Source organism: Micropterus dolomieu, linkage group LG12 (genome assembly GCF_021292245.1).
Source record: "Micropterus dolomieu isolate WLL.071019.BEF.003 ecotype Adirondacks linkage group LG12, ASM2129224v1, whole genome shotgun sequence".
In the NCBI taxonomy this organism is placed as follows: Eukaryota; Metazoa; Chordata; class Actinopteri; order Centrarchiformes; family Centrarchidae; genus Micropterus; species Micropterus dolomieu.
The window spans coordinates 38,436,381-38,457,604 of NC_060161.1; the positions used below are offsets into that span (position 1 = coordinate 38,436,381).

General features: G+C 40.9%; 3 protein-coding genes and 1 long non-coding RNA gene across 5 annotated transcripts in view; 1 reads left to right on the plus strand and 3 right to left on the minus strand.

Annotated features, from left to right (window-relative positions):
• LOC123980185 (zinc finger protein 260-like) overlaps positions 1-21,224 on the minus strand; it is a 672,464-nt gene that overhangs the window by 211,030 nt on the left and 440,210 nt on the right. The gene's annotated exons all lie outside the window — the stretch shown is intronic.
• The window catches only part of LOC123980191 (butyrophilin-like protein 2), a 470,636-nt gene that overhangs the window by 58,080 nt on the left and 391,332 nt on the right, over positions 1-21,224 (minus strand). The gene's annotated exons all lie outside the window — the stretch shown is intronic.
• The window catches only part of LOC123980178 (zinc finger protein 271-like), a 73,005-nt gene that overhangs the window by 27,834 nt on the left and 23,947 nt on the right, over positions 1-21,224 (plus strand). Inside the window, exon 3 of the mRNA XM_046064435.1 lies at positions 7,352-8,284. Coding sequence (XP_045920391.1) covers positions 7,352-8,284 — 933 coding nt within the window. The remainder of the gene's footprint in view (positions 1-7,351; positions 8,285-21,224) is intronic.
• Positions 13,306-15,863, minus strand: LOC123980264. Its single transcript, XR_006827449.1, has 2 exons — positions 15,384-15,863; positions 13,306-14,662 (listed from the first exon to the last, which is right to left on the minus strand). It is a non-coding gene; the product is annotated as an uncharacterized LOC123980264 (long non-coding RNA).

The following is a 21,224-nucleotide window of genomic DNA, read 5'->3' on the forward strand; positions in this document are numbered from 1 at the left end:
GACAGAGGCCAGCAATAGAAAGTTTTATATTTTACAATTTTCATACCTATTTCATCACTAAATCAATTTTCAGTTGAGAATTCAACTGTGTAGATTTCGAATATTGACAGTTTTACAAAAAGTGATGGCGGATCAAAAATGTGCTTGAAAGTTTTGGGAGTTGAGGAGCTGGCAGCGGGAAAGCCTGCACCAACCCGCGGTAGGAGCTCGCAAGGCCGGCCAGCCGCCCGCTCACAGAGCCCTCTGCTGATGTCTTAACCTAGGGCAGAGCCTCCTAGTTCCAACTTTTGTGACTTAATAGGGTTTTCAAGTGGAGTCTTCTTCTACCGCCCCGATTTCCATCACCACCATTCCTGTCCGCTCCCTTGACTTTGCGTCCTTCCAATTTGCTCTGGTGATGCAGCCAAAGCCCAGCCTTTCCTGGTTGACCATCCCCATGACATCAGCGTGCCGTAGTCTCTCCTCTGCTTCTCTCAGTGCACGACTTGCTGTCCACTTTCGTCCTGTCCGAATGGTGATATCTGCCCGCCTGACCACCTCATCCTCACTGTCTCACAGCATCATTGCTAACCTGACTTTTGATGTTTTGTACTCCTCCACGACTGATGTGGCAGCTGCAGCTTGCTCCCTGAGCTGTACCAGCCAACAGAGGAAAAACTTTTAAGTACAGACAGCCACTTTCTCAAAGTAGTTGTTTTTTCTTTCCAGCGCTACACCAGCAATGGCCACAGGAGTTTCGGAAGGACTCCATGTTGGTAAACCCCATGCCTTGTATTTCCCAGGAAGGCCACTCCTCTCTATGGCCCTCAGCCACATATCTGCTTGGTTGAGCATCTCCCTCACGCTCTCCTTGTCATTCAGTTCAGCTGTGTACCACTTCCTCAGGCTCTTTACCGGCTTCTCGATAACGGATGGAACGGTGTCTTTGTCTAAGTAATGTTGAAACGTTTTAACTTAAATCAAGAGACTGCTGTATGTGGGTCACTGGAGTGTGTGTGTGTGTGTCGCATTGAACATTACGTTGCGGGCAGTTGTGTGTGTGTGTGTGTGTGTGTGTGTGTGTGTGTGTGGCGTTGCTATGACGACCCGCTGAACTAAGGGGCACTATCTCTGGGTATTATTTGCAATGGAAATGGAAGACGGCGTGCCAAAGTCGAGGCGAGTTGAGCTGGTACTGGTAATGGAAAAACGGCATATGTCTACTAATGATGTGTCTGCTTAAACAGTAAGATGAGAGCATTCATTGATGAACTGACAGTTTGTTATAAACTTAATGTGACCATGGGACAGCCAAAGGGGGAACTGTAATGGAAACAAATAGATTTTACCTGTCTGTACTTTTATTAATCCTCTATATGTCATTACAATGTCCACTAAGGGCGTACTCACACTAGGAAATCCGTACTGTGCACGAGCCCGTTTAACCCCCCAAGTCCAGTTTGACTTCTGTGAGATTTTGTTTCATGCTTTCCTGTGAGAAAGGAGTTTCCACTGTGGCTCAAGGCTGAGAAAGGCTTTTCTGTTGGACTCCACAATTATTCTCTAGCATTAAATGTCTTCTCTGTTTCTTTGGGTCAGACTCTCTAACAGCCCTCTGGTGTATGAGCTCTGCCCTTCAGCTGAACTTTTAATAAATATCACAAAGACACCTGTTTGTTGTAATGTCATTATTTCTTAATTTCTTCTGTAGTAAATATACAATTTCCACCACAAATCAGTTGGCGTAACCTCAGACCTCCAGTCATACCTACTGCGACGTGTTCACCATCATCCCGTAAATTCTGTGAGAGCGCCGGTTTGAAAAGTGGTAATACAACCCAGGGCTGCATTAAGGCTGGAGTATCAACGAGCATCGTTTCTGCGTTATCATTCAGTGCCTTTACGTATAGTTGTATACATGAGTTTTTAGTCACCAACTGACTGTCAAATAATATTTCAACAATATTTACTTACTTATCAAACTGGAGGGATAAATAATAACAAATCTAATAATTTAAGTTTTAAGTAAACTAAAATAAAGTGCCTAATTTTTGGGGGGGGAAAAGATGTAAAAAGTGTAGTTTGAAGTGATGAAGTGTAGTCTTAACTAATTTAAATAAAATAAACACTCAACACATCTTAACAAATGAACAGCTGTAATGCCTCTTCTCTTTCATTTCCTCTTATAAACCACTTTCCTACTTTTTCTTGTTCAGTGAGAAACTTGAGCTCTAGTTTGTCCTGCCAGCCAGGATTGGAGATCTATAAGATATTTTGGTTTCAAACTGCCCATGGGAGGAATGTACATGTAAGAATCTGTACATTCTTGATTAAAAGCCATGTGAAGTCTCTTTTCTCTTTCATCTCCTCAATTCATGTGTGTTTCCAAAATGTCTGGTGAATCTTGTGGACTCTACTCGCAAAGCTGGTATCTATGTATGTGGGCTATAAAACCTTTTCCCTGAATGGATTATGTTAATAAAATGATCACTGTCTCAAAAAGTGAACATGTAAACAATTGCACATCAATAAATATTTGTTGCTGGAAGGTGCAACTTTTTCAGCCATTTGTAAACAGAGTGAGAGAATAAGCATGTGTATTTCACTTTACACATAATATGCCATAATTTCAATGTTCATCCCTTTACCAGCACTCTTTAATTCCAACCAAAGCTACGTGAAACCGTTTCTCATCATCTGTCTAAATCATGCCGTCTATGATATACAGTGAGTTGCTATTGAATGCGTCTCCAACGAGGACCTGCAATCACAGCCGCTCTCACTACAACGTTTCACATCTACAACGTCACAAAGAGGAGATACAGGAAGCCGTGTTAGTGTTGTTCAGCTCACATTTATTTACATGTCCGCTCTGGTTTAATCATTTCTGACACGCAGACTATAACTGCAGACGGGCAGCTCGCAGATATATTTAGAATACGTCAGAAACGATCAGTTTAATGTCTCATTACTGTTAGCACTCCTCCACTGATAAACACTTCACATTCAGCAATAACATGACCTTTTTTGTGACAGTAGAAGCATTCACGGTGACTGTGGCCCCCTCGCCTTTTCAAAAGGAGGATGGCCAGGGCTAAGCCTCTCAGGTCACGGGCCTGAACTTCTGTCTGGATGAAAGGAAGGAGTTAACACAAACTCATCAGCCAAAACTGGTGCTGTAGACAAAGAAGTCAGCTTTTGCTCATTTAAGAACACCATTTTCTCCGGTAAAGCATTCTTAAAATCTTCCAACAACATTAACTGTAGCTCTCTTCGCGACAACACAGACACAGGTCAGTTCTTTGCAACGGGCTTTTATTGCTGTGGGCACATCGGGTCTCTTTGGTACATCCAACTTCACACCATGTACGCCTTGAACGTCGTATATGCCTTATTCGCCGTGAGAACTACATTGTAAGTGAACACAGTACAAATAAATCAATACATTATAGCTTAGCAGAGAAAATACAAACAACATCCAGATCAATAAAGACAATATAATAATACCTCGTTGGCCGCTTGTCGTGAAAAGAGGTTACTAAGTTCTTTGAAGTCTCTTGAATGTCCATTTGGTCGTCTGCATTAACGTCAAACCACATTTTTAACTTTTATGCAGTTTAACAAGCATCGGAGCTATCTGCTCCGCCGGAATTCAAGGCAGTGAGTGTCGACTTAAACCGTTGTAGCGGTAACACAGACAGAAAACATTAGTTCCGGGACAAACGTAAATATACAGAATGAGATAGATACACTGTTAACCACATATCATTTAGCAGCTTATTCTACCCTTTAGTTCTTAAACATGTATTACATTTTATCTTTACACCAAATTAAGTTATATTTGTTACATGAAATTATAACAGCAATTATGAACTGTGCATCATGAAACACAAGTATTTATGCAACAACGCTTACATTAACTGTCGAAGGGACTCAAAATTATCCTTGACTTCATTAGCAGCACACCACTTATCAAAGAGAACTCCTTTTTCTCATGCAAACTCAACGAATGTTTGGCCACTGGATTTTTTATGATTCCTGAATTTTTGACGATAAGCTTCAGGTACAAGTTCATAAGCACACAATATTGACTCTTTGAGGACACCATACTGCAAGCTATCGTATATCGACAGGGAAGACACACCCTCCTGTGCTTTACCTGCCAGCTTGCATTGAAGCAAAATAGGCCACATGTCTTTAGGCCAATTTAGTGCAATCGTTTCAAATGCAGTAAAATAGGAATCAACTACTGACTCTCTAAATGTTGGAACTAAGACAATATTTTTACATCAAAACTTTGTTTTGCAAGGACTGTCTGCAAAGGTGCAGATTTCTGAAATATACAGTGTATAGAAAAAGTCTACACACCCCTGTTAAAATGCTAGGTTCTTATTATGTAAAATAATGAGACAAAGATCAATCATGTCAGAACTTTTTCCACCTTTAATGTGACCTATAATGTGAACAATTCAATTGAAAAACAAATTGAAATCTTTGAGCGGGGAAAATAAAAACCCTCAAATAACCTGGTTGCATAAGTGTGCACACCCTTAGACTAATACTTTGTTGAAAAACCTTGTGATTTTATTATAGCAGTCAGTCTTTTTGGGTAGGAGTCTATTAGCATGGCACATCTTGACGTGGCAATATTTGCCCACTATTCTTTGCGAAAGCGCTCCAAATCTGTCAGATTGTGAGGACATCGCCTGTGCACAGACCTCTTCAGATCACCCCACAGATGTTCAATTGGATTCAGGTCTGGGCTCTGGCTGGGCCATTCCAAAACATTAATCTTCTTCTGGTGAAGCCATGCTTTTGTGGATTTGGATGTGTGTGTGTGTTCATCTTCAGCTTTCTAATGGACGCCTGAAGGTTTTGTGCCAAAATTGTCTGGTATTTGGAACTGTTCATAATTCCCTCCACCCTGACTAAGGCTGGAGAAAAACAGCCCCAAAGCATGATGCTGCCACCACCATGCTTCACTGTGGGTATGGTATCCCTTGGGTGATGTGCAGTGTTGTTTTTGCGCCAAACATACCTTTTGGAATTATGGCCAAAAAGTTCTGCCTTGATTTCATCAGAACATAACACATTTTCCATGCCTATGTAAGGATTATTTAGTGTCCATGATGATGAATAGCTAATATTTTTATTTAGATTCACTATAGTCGTGCTCTTGGAGCTGTTTGGTAAACTTTCGCATTAGACAGCGCAACCTGATGGAACAACAAATATACTGTCCCGGTACAAATATAAGTAGGCTATAACCAGTCTGGAGTTTCTGGCAGCGGGAGTCAACAGGTGTGTGTTTAATGTGATCAACAACATATAGTGTTTATCTTTCTGTTTAAAGATTTTGTTTAGAATAATATAATTCTGTTAAACTCAGAATTATCTTTTTTTGTTTGTGAACAAGCTGCATCAAACAATGCTTTCTTACTTCTGTCTCATAAACACCTCGAATTCTGTATCAAAAAAACTCTTTCCCGTCTTTTTTGACATGTCAGACCATGTTTTCTTTATTTCAGCCATTATGAGTCTCTGAGCCGGCTGCATTGACTGCCATTGTGACACTAACACCCCTCTGTTGCGTTTGTTTGTGATCGGTTATTTCTTACCCCCCCTCCACGTCAGTGATCAGCACCTCAACCTTGCACTTATTAAAGTGTGTTAGGAGGTGATGCTGGCGTATTTATGGTCATTTTCATAGTAATTTATGGGTAGAGCCAAGGCAGGGTATGTGGCTCGTGTATGTTCAATTTCACGTTGATTGGGATCATTGACTGTATATAAGAAGTGGATGTAGTCATCGTGACGTCAGCTGTTGGTTTGTGCACTGCTGTTTGGAAGCCTCCAGTTTAGCCGCTACGGCATTGCCATGTTTATTTGCTATCAACGGCACCGGATGTGACCATATTTGGACGAGACGGTGGAGCTAACGGCCGTGTGCAGAGCTAGCTAGCTTGCTTAGCTATGTGCATCTGTAATTGACAGTAACTGTCATATTAACCTGCATAATAATGATGTCTAGTGAAAAGCCTTAAAACTAAATGTACAAAGGAGTGGAAAATATTCTTCTGTATTTTGTAACTGTTGCGTGTAGTGTGTGTCTGTGTGTGAGTGTGAGTTTGAAGTGCCAGTCTTCTTCTGCACAATTGATGGCTCGGTGTCTCTGTCAGTGTATACATGAAACAAAGGGGACTGGCACTTCCTGGCTACCTGGACACTCATTCACTATTGTAGGCCGTGAACAGGGCATGGAAGTTTCTATTGGCTCAATTAAGGGGTCACTCAAAAGGTCAACGTGGAGATATCTTTTGTTTACATGCTAACTGTAGTTAGGCTGCTATAAAACAACAGCAGTTATTGATATTATATTGCGTTTTGGACTAAATATTTTACTGGATTGGATCTTTTAGACCTTTGCCAAGGTTAACGAGGCCATTGTTGTCGGAATGTGATCCACCGGTGGAGCACAACTTCACCGATAAGTGGTGTCAAATTTGATAATATGTGGTGCTTGAAATGGGCCACCGATACCAGCAAGTTACTTCTACATTTTACTCTTTGGCGTCTTGGGACATTTTTTGCATACTGGTGGGCTCTATGTGGCACTCATCTGTTCCTGTTCTAGCCTGTTTGATAATCTCTGTCAGTGGAGACAGAGCAGGTAGAAGCTTGGGTGCCTTTCATGCAGCCGTGAGCATAAAGAAGCTGTCACAGTAACTTTTTGAGAACCGACCAATCACAGCCTGGAGGGGGCAAAACATTAAAAAAGTATGGTGATATAATTTTCCTCAATAACAATATAACAAATGTTTGAGTGTTTGATTTAATTCATTTTATTCACAAACAAATCAGCACTCAATTTTTTATTAAGATATTTATTTTGTTGAGAAAAAGGGACTGAAAGATTACTTAATTTAAATTTACTTGATCATAATTGTTTGTTTTACCTCAGATTTGTTAAGTTATCCACTGGCATCAAGTGACATTTATCATGAGAATTGTCGATATTGAATGATATGAAATGTTTTATCGTGATAACATCTCCGGCCATATTGCCCAGCTCTAAGTACCAGCACCTATATTTAATGCTCAAAATCAAATCAAAACAGTATACAGCTATCTTATCGCCTTGTTCTTGTGAACCCATTATCCTGTTACGCTCTTGCCCCCTACCTTCTATCTTTGTCGTAAACATCAAACACATTTCAGGCACAGAAAAATGTCTTGCTTTAAGCCCTGCACTCATAATGTGGTACAGTAGGGTAGCCTGTGATTTCAAAGATGTGCTCTAATGTCATTTATGTTATAGATAGCTCGCTGCACCATGACATCTCACTTACTGTGTTTCTCTTTGTTGATATAGAAAAGGAGAAGAAGAGATGGAATCAAACATCATCTCTGTCAACACTGTGACAAATCCTTCACAACATCTGGATATTTGAAGATTCATCAGAGACTTCACACTGGAGAGAAACCGTACAGCTGTGACCATTGTGGGAAAACTTTCACTGCATCAGGTCACCTAAAACACCACCAACGTGTTCACACTGGAGAGAAACTGTACTGGTGTGAACAGTGTGGGAAAAGTTTCACTCAATCAGGTGACCTAAAAAAACACAAACGTGTTCACACTGGAGAGAAACCGTACTGGTGTGAACACTGCGGAAAAACCTTCACTCTATCCGGTGACCTGAAAATCCACAAACGTGTTCACACTGGAGAGAAACCGTACAGCTGTGACCTGTGTGGGAAAGCTTTCACTGTATCAGGTAACCTAAAAATCCACCAACGTGTTCACACTGGAGAGAAACCGTACAGCTGTGACCAGTGTTGGAAAGCTTTTACTGTATCAAGTGACCTGAAATCGCACCAACGTGTTCACACTGGAGAGAAACCATACTGGTGTGAACAGTGTGGAAAAACTTTCAGTCAATCAGGTAACCTAAGAAAACATGAACTTGCTCACACTGGAGAGAAACCGTATAGTTGTGACCAGTGTGGGAAAGCTTTCACTATATCAAGTGACCTGAAAACGCACCAACGTGTTCACACTGGAGAGAAACCGTACTGGTGTGAACATTGTGGGAAAACCTTTTCTCGATCAGGTACCCTACAAAACCACCAACGTGTTCACACTGGAGAGAAACCGTACAGCTGTGACCAGTGTGGGAAAGCTTTCACTACATCAAATCACCTAAAAATCCACCAACGTGTTCACACTGGAGAGAAACCGTACTGGTGTGAACAGTGTGGAAAAACTTTCGCTCAGTCAGGTACCCTAAAAAAGCACCAACGTGTTCACAACAGGAGAAGAACCCTGACACAAATACATTCATAAGCATCAGTGTGACAGTTTTTACAGAGCCAAGCTAGCTGTTTCCTTCTGCCCTGAATACAACCACCTGTTATCATGTGACTGTGCTAGACTAACGTCATGTGATGACAGCTGAGGAAGTTTGATTTGGAAAGAGCTGGAAAGCGTCAGTCCTGAGGGTTTATAAATTGAATTAAATTTTACTATTATAGCGCATTACAGCATAATCAACAGTTATCTCATCGAGCTTTTCATAAAAGAGCAGGTCTAGACCGTACTCTGATATTATTTACAGAAACCTAACAATTCCCTCTAAGCGACAGGGGCATGGAAAAACTTCCTTTTAAGAGGCAGAAACCTCGAGCAGAACCACGGCTCAGGGTGGGCGGCCATCTTCCTCAACCGGGAGGGAGGGAGAGAGAGAGAGAGATATGCATGAGCAGCCTACACCAGGGGTCAGCAAATAGGTCTGGCATCGGGCCAAATATTTTTAAGACGTTACATGGCAGGCCAGAATATAGTAAATTTTTTCCTGACTCTTGGATATTCGTGTGTATGTTTAGCTCAGTCGGTATTGTGCGGGACTCCGATTGGGAGGGTTGTATGACTGATCCCAACGTAAGGAAGATATTTTTTTTCTCCCTTGATAAACAATTTGATTGTAATGACACTTTCGGATATGCTCACGTTATGTGTTCATCCCGGCATTTGATCTGCATTCATAAACCTATGGACGCTCCCTGAGAAAATTCACGTTTACTGGCGGCTTTTTCAGAGGTGTGTCAAGTACGCCAGAGACTCTTTTGAATGTCCTTCAGAACTTGTCAAAGTAAAAGCTCTCAATAAACTTGAGATAAAGCATTGCTGCAAAAAAAACATTCTAGTGCTTTATTTTGAAGGCACAGTCACTTAAGAGGAAATGATAATGTGAATAACTGTTGCTGTCATGACTGAGATCTGTTTCAGCACAAGCCACTGTCAATTTATTAATTTTTTAATATTCTGCTATGAAAGCAATCTGGACACGGGCCAGATATTATTCGTGGCGGGCCAGTTCCGCCTATTGCCGACCACTGGCCTACACAATATTCACACAGAGGTACAGACAGCAAAGGTAGAGATGCACCGATTGTTCGGCCACCGAAATTAATCGGCTGAAAACAGTAAAAATAGCATTTTCGGTGTTCGGCCTAATAAGTCAAAAGACGATTAAATTTTACAGAAAAATTACGTTAACATGTCGGCAGTGGGGAAGCATTTTAAAATGTCAGAGATAAGACGCCAAAATCGCTGTTCATCCACACCATCTGTGGCTGGCAACAAACGGTCTGACCCGCTTTGAGTGTTTCTGTCACACAACCTCCCTAAATTAGGAGTGCACACGTATTCAAGCCTTTATGGTCACTGAATTTAGCTCGAGGATACACATGTGAACAACGTCCGGTTTTCAAAATAAGGTGTCTATACAGTATGGAAATAAGATTAATTGGATTATATTCACAGAAAGTATACAACATATTACATGTGTTCTCCACAAAATTAAATTAGATTAGATTAGTCGATTGATGACAGTTTTTTATAAAGTGACCATGGTCAAGGGGGCAACTGAAATGGAAACATATAGATTTTACCTAGATCAGGGTGTCCGGGGTCTTAAACAGTAATAAATCAATTTTGCAAAAATTAAGGCCATTAAATAGTATTGCCATTTAACAAGTTATAAAAGTTTGTAGATACTTTTGTCAATGTGAAAATTATGTTTGCACAAAAGTGTGTGTGATCATACATAATTATTTTGCATAGCCAAACAACTAGATAGGCAGGTTGTAACGACTGTGTAATTTTTCTGTGTGGTATAACGTCAGGCCCAGTGATCTACAGTGCGAGTATTTCACTCTCATACGCACCTAAAAATAGATCCTTGTTAACCGGAAAACTGATTTACCAGTCACAGATACAACCAAACATAATCCTCCATTTTGTCGGACCAAGCTCTGACCTTTAACAGCCCCGTTACTCAAACAGAAGAGCAAGATGCATTGTCAACATGTGTTGTCTATGTGTGGCCCTGCGATGGACTGGCGACCTGTCCAGGGTGTACCCCGCCTTTCGCCCGATGTAAGCTGGGATAGGTGCCAGCCCCCCCGCGAGTGTTTACTTTTACAGTCTCAAAATCAATTTATAGCAAATGTAAGTTAAAGGTTCATTGTGTAGTTTCTAGTGGCATCTAGCAGTAAAGGTTCAGATTGCAACCAACAGTTCACCCTTTCAATATTTCTGCCTGAAAATAAATTACAACTATGTCAGGTAGTTATCCACTGGTCAATGCATGCAAGCAAACATTATCTAGTTTGAAACAACTAAAACACAAAATCACACTGTTCACATGATTTTCAGTAATGTTGCAAACATAAACGTCATAGCCGATTTAAGACAATGGATTTTCGCAGGAAATTTGACCAGTTCTTCACAAAGAAAACAGGCCTATACAGACTGAGAAGGTTGGTGAATGCCTCAGCTTTTAGAAGAGATTACAACCTGGTCACATATAGGCCATAAAAATTTGAGTATATTTAAATTTCACAATTCCTCTTGTAAAGTTGCGTTGCTGACTTAATCGGTTACAGCTCAAAGTGGCGTCTGTCTTATAATATGTTGAAAAGGTCTTAAAAGGTGTTGAATTTTACTTCAGGATACTTGTGTATATACCCTGTATATGTACTTTTATTAATCCTCTATATGTCATTACTTTATGTTCTTTGCTCATCTTATGTGGTGTTATAATTTCCACTAAGTGTACCAGTGTATTGATATAACAACCTTCTGTGAGATTTTGTTTCATGCTTTCCTGTGAGAAAGGAGTTTTGACTGTGGCTCAAGGCTGAGAAAGGCTTTTCTGTTGGACTCCACAATTATTCTCTAGCATTAAATGTCTTCTCTGTTTCTCTGGGTCAGACTCTCTAACAGCCCTCTGGTGTATGAGCTCTGCCCTTCAGCTGGATCACTCTGTTATTCTTACTTTAATAAATATCACAAAGACACCTGTTTGTTGTAACGTCTTTATTATTTAATTCCTTCAGAAGGAAAAGTACAACCACCGCACAGACTCAGTTGGTGTAACCTCAGACTGGCAGTCAAACGTACTGTGACATGTTCACCATCATCCCATCAGTTCTGTGAGGGCACCGGATTGAAAGTAAATGTATAAAGTTTTAAAGTTTTATAAATAACTCTCAAGATTTGTACCACAACTTAGGGCTGCATTAAGGTTGCAGTATCAACGAGCATCTGTCTGCAAGAAATGAACATACCCATCTCCATGGTGATGACCCTGCCCACCCAGGCTGAGTAGGGATTGGATGATGGTTACCATGATGTCATCACCGCTGTCACCACAGAGCGTCACTTCTGAGCTGATCAGAAATCAAAGAGAGAAAAGTTGTTTTCAAAGGAGCATGATGAAAGTGAAACGTCCTGTTTTGATCCTGCAGTCACAAACCTTTAACTTCTACTTCAGATTCTGATGTCGTCTGTGCAGCAGCACCAAAACAAGCGGTGGAAGCTGATTTACAAAGGTGGAAAACCTCTTTATCGTCTTCTCACTCTCACATTCCTTATTAAATATCATGTTTTCTAATGAACTGCATCACTTGTGGAAAACAAAAGCCCACTCTTTGTCCTCTGAGTCTGTTTGGGGTCAAAAGAAACCTCCAGACTTTCACTCTCAGTCCTTCAGAGTCTAACAGCTTCCAGAGGTTTTGTTGAAGAGTCAGACTGTGTTTGAGCGCCACCTGCTGCTCATTAAGCAGACAGACCAATAAAGATGAAGAATAAAGAGAACAGAGTGCTCCAAAAAGTCTTAAAAGGTAATAAATCAATTTTGCGAAAATTAAGGCCATTAAAAAGTCTTAATCGCCATTTAACAAGGTATTAAATTTTGAAGATATTTTTTCTGTGTGAAAATCCAGTTTGCCCAAACGTTTGTTTGCTAAAAGTTTAGGTGAACGTATTTATTTATAAAGCATAGCCAAAATACTAGTCAGGCAGTGAGAAGCGACTGTATGATTTGTTTCTGTAACGTTAGGCGCAGGGATCTACCGTGTGCCTATTTCACTCTTAAACGCTCCAAAAAATAGATCCATTCGAACCAGAAATTGATTTACAAGTAAAACCGACCGTAATCTCCCACCCTGCCGGACCCTCAATGCTAATCTTCAAAACATAGTCGGAGTGGCGATCAGGAGTAACGGGATTACCCTGGTTGGCCAGTCGCTCTATGGCCACTTGAACATCCCCATTCCTGAAACACAAAAGCGAGATGCGCCACCAGCAGCTACATCCGTAATGGTGCTTTCAGACCAAAAGCGAAATGAGCATTCAGGGCGGTGAGTTTACATACAAAGTGAATGTAAAGACGCGATTTCCTGTTGGGCAGCGCGAAGCGACGCAAAGGCGAAGTGAAGGAATTCGCGTTAGTTGAATATTTTCAACTCGAGTGAGAAATTTGCATGATGCTGATTTAAGATAGCCTATCAACGTTGAGATTGTCCGTATGTAACAGCTTCAGAGCGTTGTGTGGAGAGGGACAAGCAGAGTGGGGGATTGAAAATCTGCATACCGACTGACAGCTGCTAAACTTGGGTTAGAGGAGCAGAGAGACCGTTTATCAGACTGTAACTGATGATTGTCTTTGTTAGAGATTTTCAGTAGTAGAGTCTGGTGTGGTGGATTTATATCGTGTAAAAGAAAACTTATAATAATAATTGTATAAACTGTTGGGAGTTTAACTCAACAAAACATTTTAAACACTAAATTTTAACTCTTGTGTTTGTGTGTAACAGTCGTAATTTGTAAAGTAACTACTAACTTAAATTGTCAGATTAATGTAGTGAAGTAATTTCCCTCCCTGAGATGTGGAGTAAAAGTAGAAAGTAAATTTTAACAGCACAAACATTTTACATTTCACCTGAATGACTTTCAAGCTGAAGAAACAAACACTCGTCTGGCAGCATCTCATATTTATTGTGTTCAACTTGTTCCAGCTCTTCAGTGAAGATCAGCTATATGATGTTAACACTGAGTGAGATATTCAAACCAGATCCTACATGCGTGCCTGCATGAGTGCATGTCGTTAGCTGCGGTGTTGTGGCTGCGGTCTGAGAGAGACTCGGCCCGTTGACAATAATAGCAGATTATTGGCTGTTGCAAGAATCAGAGAAAACAGGTGTGTGTTTCATTTCTAAGTGAAGTTAGAGCTCATTTACAAAAAGAAAATAATCATTTGATTTATTAGTAAGTGGTTTCCTTGAAAAACTACATATAGCCTGTTCAACTAAATGTTTAGTTTATGGTTGCTGCTTTGTCAACTGTCGTTTGTAAGGTTTTTAAAAGGGTTTTCAATTCATGTTGAAAGGAATTCAGCTAAAACCAAACGTATCTTGCACGAATGGCAACAAATGTTACTAACAACCTGTTGGCTTCACTGGACTATGACTAGTGTCTTTACTGGAACCTGTGTGGACCTGGATCTAGTCTCAGAGTCCTGTTTCTATGTTTTAAAGTCTTATTGTGTCTCCTGCCAGCTGAAAGCTTCCTGCAGCATCTGTCCAATAATCTGTCTAATAAATATTCAGCAGGTCTCAGATGAAGCTCTTCCTTCATGGTTGTGATGATGTTGTTGGAACCAACAACTCGTCCTGTTTCACCTCAACACACTCAGAGCTGGAAGGAAAACCCAGAGTTAACAGAGCCAGTCGTCCATAAGCAGCTTCATGATACTGGTTATCCAGGACGGCCATTGTCATTCCACACACATGGATTCATTTTCATTTGCTGAATCATCATGAAGACGTTCAGAGCCTCTGCTGCTGCTGTTATTCCCTTTTACACTTCTGGAGGAATATTAATATTAGAATTTCCACTTTTACTGTCCATCAGATCGGCCGACCAATCAACAAGCAGCCTGTTTCTGCCCGTTAAAAGACGTCCTCATAGGATCCAGCTGGGGCTCCTCTCTGCTCCATCTGTGAAAGTGAGGGGAACATCCTGGATGATGGAGGAGCTCGGTGGGTCTCTGGGTCACCGGCTGGAGGACGGAGGAAGCAGAATGACCCAGAGACAACATGCTGCCTGTGAGGACGTCCCAGCAGAGACATGGAGGGGAGGGTTACACCATCACTACACATCTGTGTGTGTGTGTTGAAGAACAAACATCACATGACACACCAGTCTTTCTACAACACTTCCTCATTGATATCAGCTCGTTGTGTGGAGACATTTGTCTGAAAATGGTACAGATGAAACATTCGGCTATTCAGATGTGCAGGACCACAAATAGTCACTTTAAGCGAACTCTGCAGCCTGTCAGGGGCCCAGAAGAGAAAAAGTGTCAAGAAGCACCTTATAGCTTATGACAGGTAAAGGTAGTTTTTCTTCACATGTAGAGACATAAGAAGGATACAAACTTACATAGAAAATAAAACCATCTACTAAACGAAAACAGTCCTACTAATACAATCTATGATGTCACAACAATCAAACTATTATTATTATTAAACTAATGATGACCTCTATAGAAAAATTAACATAAACAGGATAATAATTACAGAACACAATCCTCTGTTTATATTATTCTTATCATCATTTCAGCTGACACAGCCATATACTCTATACAGTATTTCAATTTGGTACATAATTTGACCAATACTTTGATTAATGGAGTTCTCAACATTGAATTTGATAGATTTGAAGAAGTGTGTTTATTTGTTCACTCTTTATCTGATTTTATGATTTAATGCTTTGCAGTAATTTCTTCATTGTTTGATTTTACTTTTATCAAATCAGCCAATTACTGAAGGGCGTTTTTTTCTGTTTTTGTTTGTTTTATGTTAAAAAGAGGAAAATAACTCTCACAGTCTAATCTGAAATGAATGTGAAACTGTATTGACCTTTTGTGTTTTAAGCTTCTTTTAAATTGCTACAAGTAACATTAACCATCTACCAAAAAGATGAGCTTTACTCTTCAGGATTCTGCCCTTAAAATTTCCTTTAATTATGGCAACACCTGCAGAATCTTTAATACCATAAGACATCCAGATATATCTGACCGCAGCTGGAGGATGTACGTGGGCCGAGAAAAACGTCATCACGTTTTCAATGTCGTTCAACTTCCGTCACGTCTGCGGGCTGCAGGACTTGATCTGAAGAGCTCAGTCAGTCCCACAGGAGACCTACTGGATCTCAGAGACCAGGACCAAGAGCGGGATGGAGGAGGACAACCAGGACCCGGAGCCCCGGAGCAACAACGTCCCCGGAGGACAAACAGCAGGCTCGAGCTCTGATAGCACCGATGTTCAGGTCAGTGTTCATGAACACAGCTAGCAGCTAACAAGAAGCTAACGTGGCGTTAGCTCGGCCTGGTTCCGACACGTAGCTTCATATTGACTGTAAACAAGATGTAATGTAGCAGGATTCAACAGTGGAGCCATCAGAACCCCGTATCTCTACAGAACCCACACTTAATGTGACGGTCGGACCCGGAGAGGAGGAGCAGGAGGAGCAGGAGGAGGAGGAGGAGGAGGAGGAGGTAGCCTGCTGCCTGGGTGTTAGCATGCTAGCTAGCGGGACAAAGCTAACGTTAACTTCCGGTTCGGCCGTTAAGGGAAAGTTAAATTACATTGTTGTGAAAGCTGTTAGGCTTTTTAGATGAAGCCTTTGTCGTGTAAGAAATTCAAGACTTTGGCCAGATAAGAAAGCTTGAACTTTTACCAACATTTTTACTCTCAGCAGAAATATGCTGGGTTCCATTTACATCGGGGGCCGGTTTCACAAAGCTATTTTAGACCGGTCTATAGTGTTAGACTAGTCTAAAATTAGCTCCTAGACTAGTCTAATGCAAGTTAGACTGTTTCACAAAAATAAAGACTGACTTAATTTAGACCAAAAACATTAGACACCTGAGCCCTGCCACTTCAAGAGGCCACAGCAGCCCAGCAGTCACGGGTGGTATACAGGGTATCAAGGGCACTTTCAAATAAGCTCCCTCAGTTTCCAAACCAACTTGCTGAGCTGAACAAAGTCAAAAGAGGGTTCTTCAGCATAGCAAGATTTCCCAATGTTGTTGGAGCAATTGCTGGGACACATGTCCGAATCCAGGCTCCATCTGCTCATGAACATTAGTTTGTGAATAGAAAAGGATATCGCAGCCTAAACATTCAGGCTGTTTGTGATTCTGATTTTCGGTTCCTCAGCTGTGTGGCCCGCTGGCCTGGATCAATCCGTGACTCTCATATTCTTCAAAATTCTCAACTTTATCGATGGGGTCCTGTTGGGGGACTCTGGCTACCCTCTAAAACCTTGGCTCCTTACTCCCTTCCTGAATCCTACTACACCTGCACATAGAAACTACAACGCAGCACACTGTTCAACTCTGTAGAGCAGGCATTTGGTGTTCCCATTGTCTACATGGGGAATTGCAAATGGCATGGAGGGTGTAACATCATGTTGTGCTGCATAACATAGCGAGGTAGGCCTACCTCAAAACAAACAAACAATTTAAATTGCCAGCCTTTTTCAATGGGCCTAATTGAATTACTATTTACCACATGCTACAACTATAATCAAATTTGTTACCTGTCTTTACCTATTAGGCTTAAATAAGTAGTAACCAACTTAATAAATATATACAGTGTTTCCTCTAGGATGTTTTTCAGCTGTGGGGAGCAGGACAGACACAAATAGTAAGAAATAGTCACTCTTCACAAACAAGCGGAGGTGAAGCTAAATGTTTTTCTGAATATAAAACCCCAACACAACATGTCTCAGCAACATTGCTCTTGTGTCCATGAGCATGCGATGCACCTTAGAATAGCTTAAAACTGCAGTGTTTTCCCAGTTTAATGTGAGATTTAGCTGAATGTTTTGGTGTTGGTCGGAGGGTTTGGGGCTCCTCTGGCAAGAAAATGTTATGTTTTCCAATGAAAAATATGTAATTTAACATCATATTGGGCCATTATTTTCAGCCAGAGCAGATAATGAATAACCAACAGCCAAAGATCAGTCTGCTGGAGGAACTACAACCTTTAGATCTGGAGAAAGTAATTTGGTTGTTTCTGTTGCTCCACAGTGATTTTACAGTGAAGGCACAGCATGTTTTGGACATCACCCCTAAAACCCTGTTAATATGACCTCATTATAGATACGACTGTCCATGTTTGCCTTTTGTGTCTTCATTTTACAGCTTCCGACATTTATCTGTAGACATTAATAGGCAGCATGAGAAACCTCCTCCCTTCTGAGGTGCATTTTATTTGCACATTAAAATCCAAAAAGAAACTTCTCCTTGTTAGCTTAAAAGGACTAGTTTGCATCACTAATTAGCTTTACTAACCTCCGTCCTTTCTTTTCCAAAACCACTTTTTCAGACTAAAAACTGAAAAATAATTGAATCAGTCTGTACAGGACGGAGCTGCAGGCTACGTCAGTTTAGTCTAAGTTTGTACCTGATGTTCTGTGCAGTAATAAAATCCAGCTTCCAGTTACTTTCTATAAATTGAGCTAATGTTAAGTTACATAGCAGCTCCGTAGCTGCTGTAGAAGCTGCTCAGCTGCAGTCTGAAGGGGAGATGTTAGCTAACTTAGCACTAACAGGCTTCACTTTTACAGCAGGTGGGAAACTTTTCTTGGTCTTGAGAAGCTGACACTCTGTAACAGACACCGCACATTTACTGCCAGAATATTTTCCTCCGCTCGCGTTCACCATCACTTTCTGCCACTCGGACAATCAAACACTCGCTACGCACCTCCTGATTCAGAGTTACGCTGCTCTTATAACACCATCTGTCACGTATGTCCTGCATAGAACGAGGAGAGGAAGTGAAGTTTAATGATCGTGGGAAATTTTAGGAGCGGCGGTCCTGATTCAGCAGTGGAGCATCCATATAGGGGAAACACTGATACAACATTGGGGTGGTGATGGCACATGGATAAGATGCTTGCGTTTGGTGTGGGAGACCCGGGTTCGATTCCCACTGTGACCCATCCACCACTGTGTCCCTGAGCAAGACACTTAACCCCTTGTTGCTCCAGAGGCGTGCGACCTGACATGTAAATGTAACAACATACTGTTCATTAAGTGAATTATTCCAAGAAATTATTCAGCACTTAAGTCTCATTTCATTCATATCAAAATCTTCAAGATTATTAAAAGTATTTATTATATATAACATATTTACTATACAAACTGTAAACTGCCACTGAATGCATATGTTTGCCGCTGTCAATATTGTACATGTAGTTATTTGTCCAAAAGAAGGCAAGGCAAGTTTATTTGTATAGCACATTTCAAAAACAAGGTAAATGTGTAAATATTTAATTAAAAGCAATGGTACAAAGCAAACAGGACAGTAAAATTTACAGTGCAGTGTAAGTTATAAAGGCAGTTGTAAAAAGAAAAGTCTTCAGTCTTAATTTAAAAGAACTGACTGTTTCAGCAGACCTGCAGTTATCTGGGAGTTTGTTCCAAATATACGGAGCATAATAACTGAACGCTGCTTCTCCTTGTTTAGTTTTGACTCTGGGGACAGAAAGCAGACCTGCCCCAGACGACCTGAGAGGTCTGGATGGTTCATAACGAAGCAGAAGATCAGAAATGTATTTTGGCCCTAAACCATTTAGTGCTTTATAATCTAACAGCAGGATTTCAAAATCAATTCTCTGACAGACAGGAAGCCAATGTAAAGACCTCAGAACTGGAGTGATGTGATCCACCTTTTTGGTCTTAGTGAGGACTCGAGCAGCAGCGTTCTGAATCAGCTGCAGCTGTCTGATGGATTTCTTAGGGAGCCTGTAAGGACACTGTTACAGTAGTCGAGTCCACTGAAGATAAATGCATGGATAAGCCTTTCCAGGTCCTGCTGAGACAGAAGTCCTTTAATCCTTGATATATTCTTCAGGTGATAGTAGGCTGACTTTGTAATTGTCGTAATGTGGCTCCTCAAATTCAGGTCTGAGTCCATGACCACACCAAGATTTCTGGCTTGATTTGTGGTTCTTAACATTACAGATTGAAGTCGAGCACTGACTTTCAATCGTTCCTCCCTGGCTCCAAAAACAATAACTTCAGTTTTATCCTTGTTTAACTGAAGAAAATTCTGGCACATCCAATCGTTGACCTGCTCAATACAGTTACTCAGCGCCTGTATGGGTTCATAGTCCCCTGGGGAAATGGGACTGGGATAAAATAAAGATCTATATCGTTTAGACCATTCGGTGTAGCTTTTTCACACTTGAACAGCGTGCAAAGACTCTGCTGGCTTTATGAATTAAACTTAGTTGAACTGAAGTTTATGTACTACGACAGTGTTTCGTACCCTTTCCTGAAGAAAGTTACCCCCTGTCCTGCATGATTTAATCTCTCCCTGCTTCAACACAGCTGATTGAAGCAGCTTCGGGATTCATAACCAGTTGATATATTTTGAATCAGCTGTTTTGGAGCAGTGAAAGATTTAACACACACTGTTATATAAACAGTTACCCACATAAAGAAACTCCTCCTCACCACAGCCACTGTTGGCATATCATAATTTGCGTGATTTAGATGTACACAAATTGATAGTGGTAGATATTTTGATGGAACATGCAAAGACACATTCATTCAGACTTATTTAAATGTTTTGCATAATGTAAATCAGTCACTGCTGCCAGCTCCTTTTCTAACTGTGTAATCTGTGAGTATACAGTGAATAAATTAAAAGTATTATTACAGTTATTATGTCTCCATTCATTCAAGTGGACATTTACAAAATAATCAATGCAGGGTATAGGCTACATGTTGTATTTCATGTGTGTTCCTTTTTACAGATTTTACAGTTTGATAGTCCATATAGTCCAGCAGGGTTGTAGTTACGGTCTATAAGGAGGGTCTGAGCTCTTACTGAAGCAGTAAAATCCTCCATCTGAGGGGGTCAGTACTTCATTTACCAACCGCCATTATTTTTAATCACAAATGTACATTACATTAATAAGATCATCACACTAAAAGAGACACGTTTTCCTAACGAACTATGCTGCGCACCGCATGAATGTCATTGCGACATGATTAATAATAATTAATATGATACCATAAAGGGCGGATTTGCGTCTCTCCTTGAGCAGCTGTCTTTGTTGGTTAATTTCAGGCTTTTGAAACTTAATCTTTGTTGCAGTATCTCACACATCTGGGGCAAGTAGTGGGCTGCTGTGTGTGTGTGTGTGAGAGAGAGAGAGTGTTGACCACGTAATGAGCAAAGAAGCCTCTGTCCAGGCTTCTGTTATTTGTTTATTAATCCCCGCCGGTAACGTCCGTTATACTACAGACCCCCACGAAGCTCAAATAGTAGTCCAGTTCCCACAGTTGTCCGTTTTTCCTATTAAATTCAGCAGTAAATTGCCATTGTACATTAGACTACTCTTCAAAGGGAAATTATGAATGAGAAGTGTGTTTGTGTGTATGTGTGTGATTTAAGAAGACTGGAAGAGAGGCTAAGTTGCACTCTAAATCACCAATGATGTTTAGCTAGCTTTATGGACGGACTTAACATCCTATTTTGACAGAATAAATAAATAGTGCTTGTAAAAAAAATAAAAATTAAAGCTGCAAGCAGCGTTGGACGGGCCCCGACCGAGTTGCACATTCTGGAGCTCTGCCGGTGCGGCTGTGAATTTGCTACGGGTTCCGACGCCACATGAAGGTACTATATGTCACTTCCTGTGTCCCCTATGTGGAGCTACATAGCACTTGCCGCTATGAATATAAATCGGTATTGGCGTGTAGATGTCTGCGGGGTGGGACAGTTATCAAGCACGTAAAGTTTGGTGCAGATGTGAGCATGTACACTGAAGTTACAACAACTTCCTGTGTCATGGCGAAGAGTTGATCTTTGAC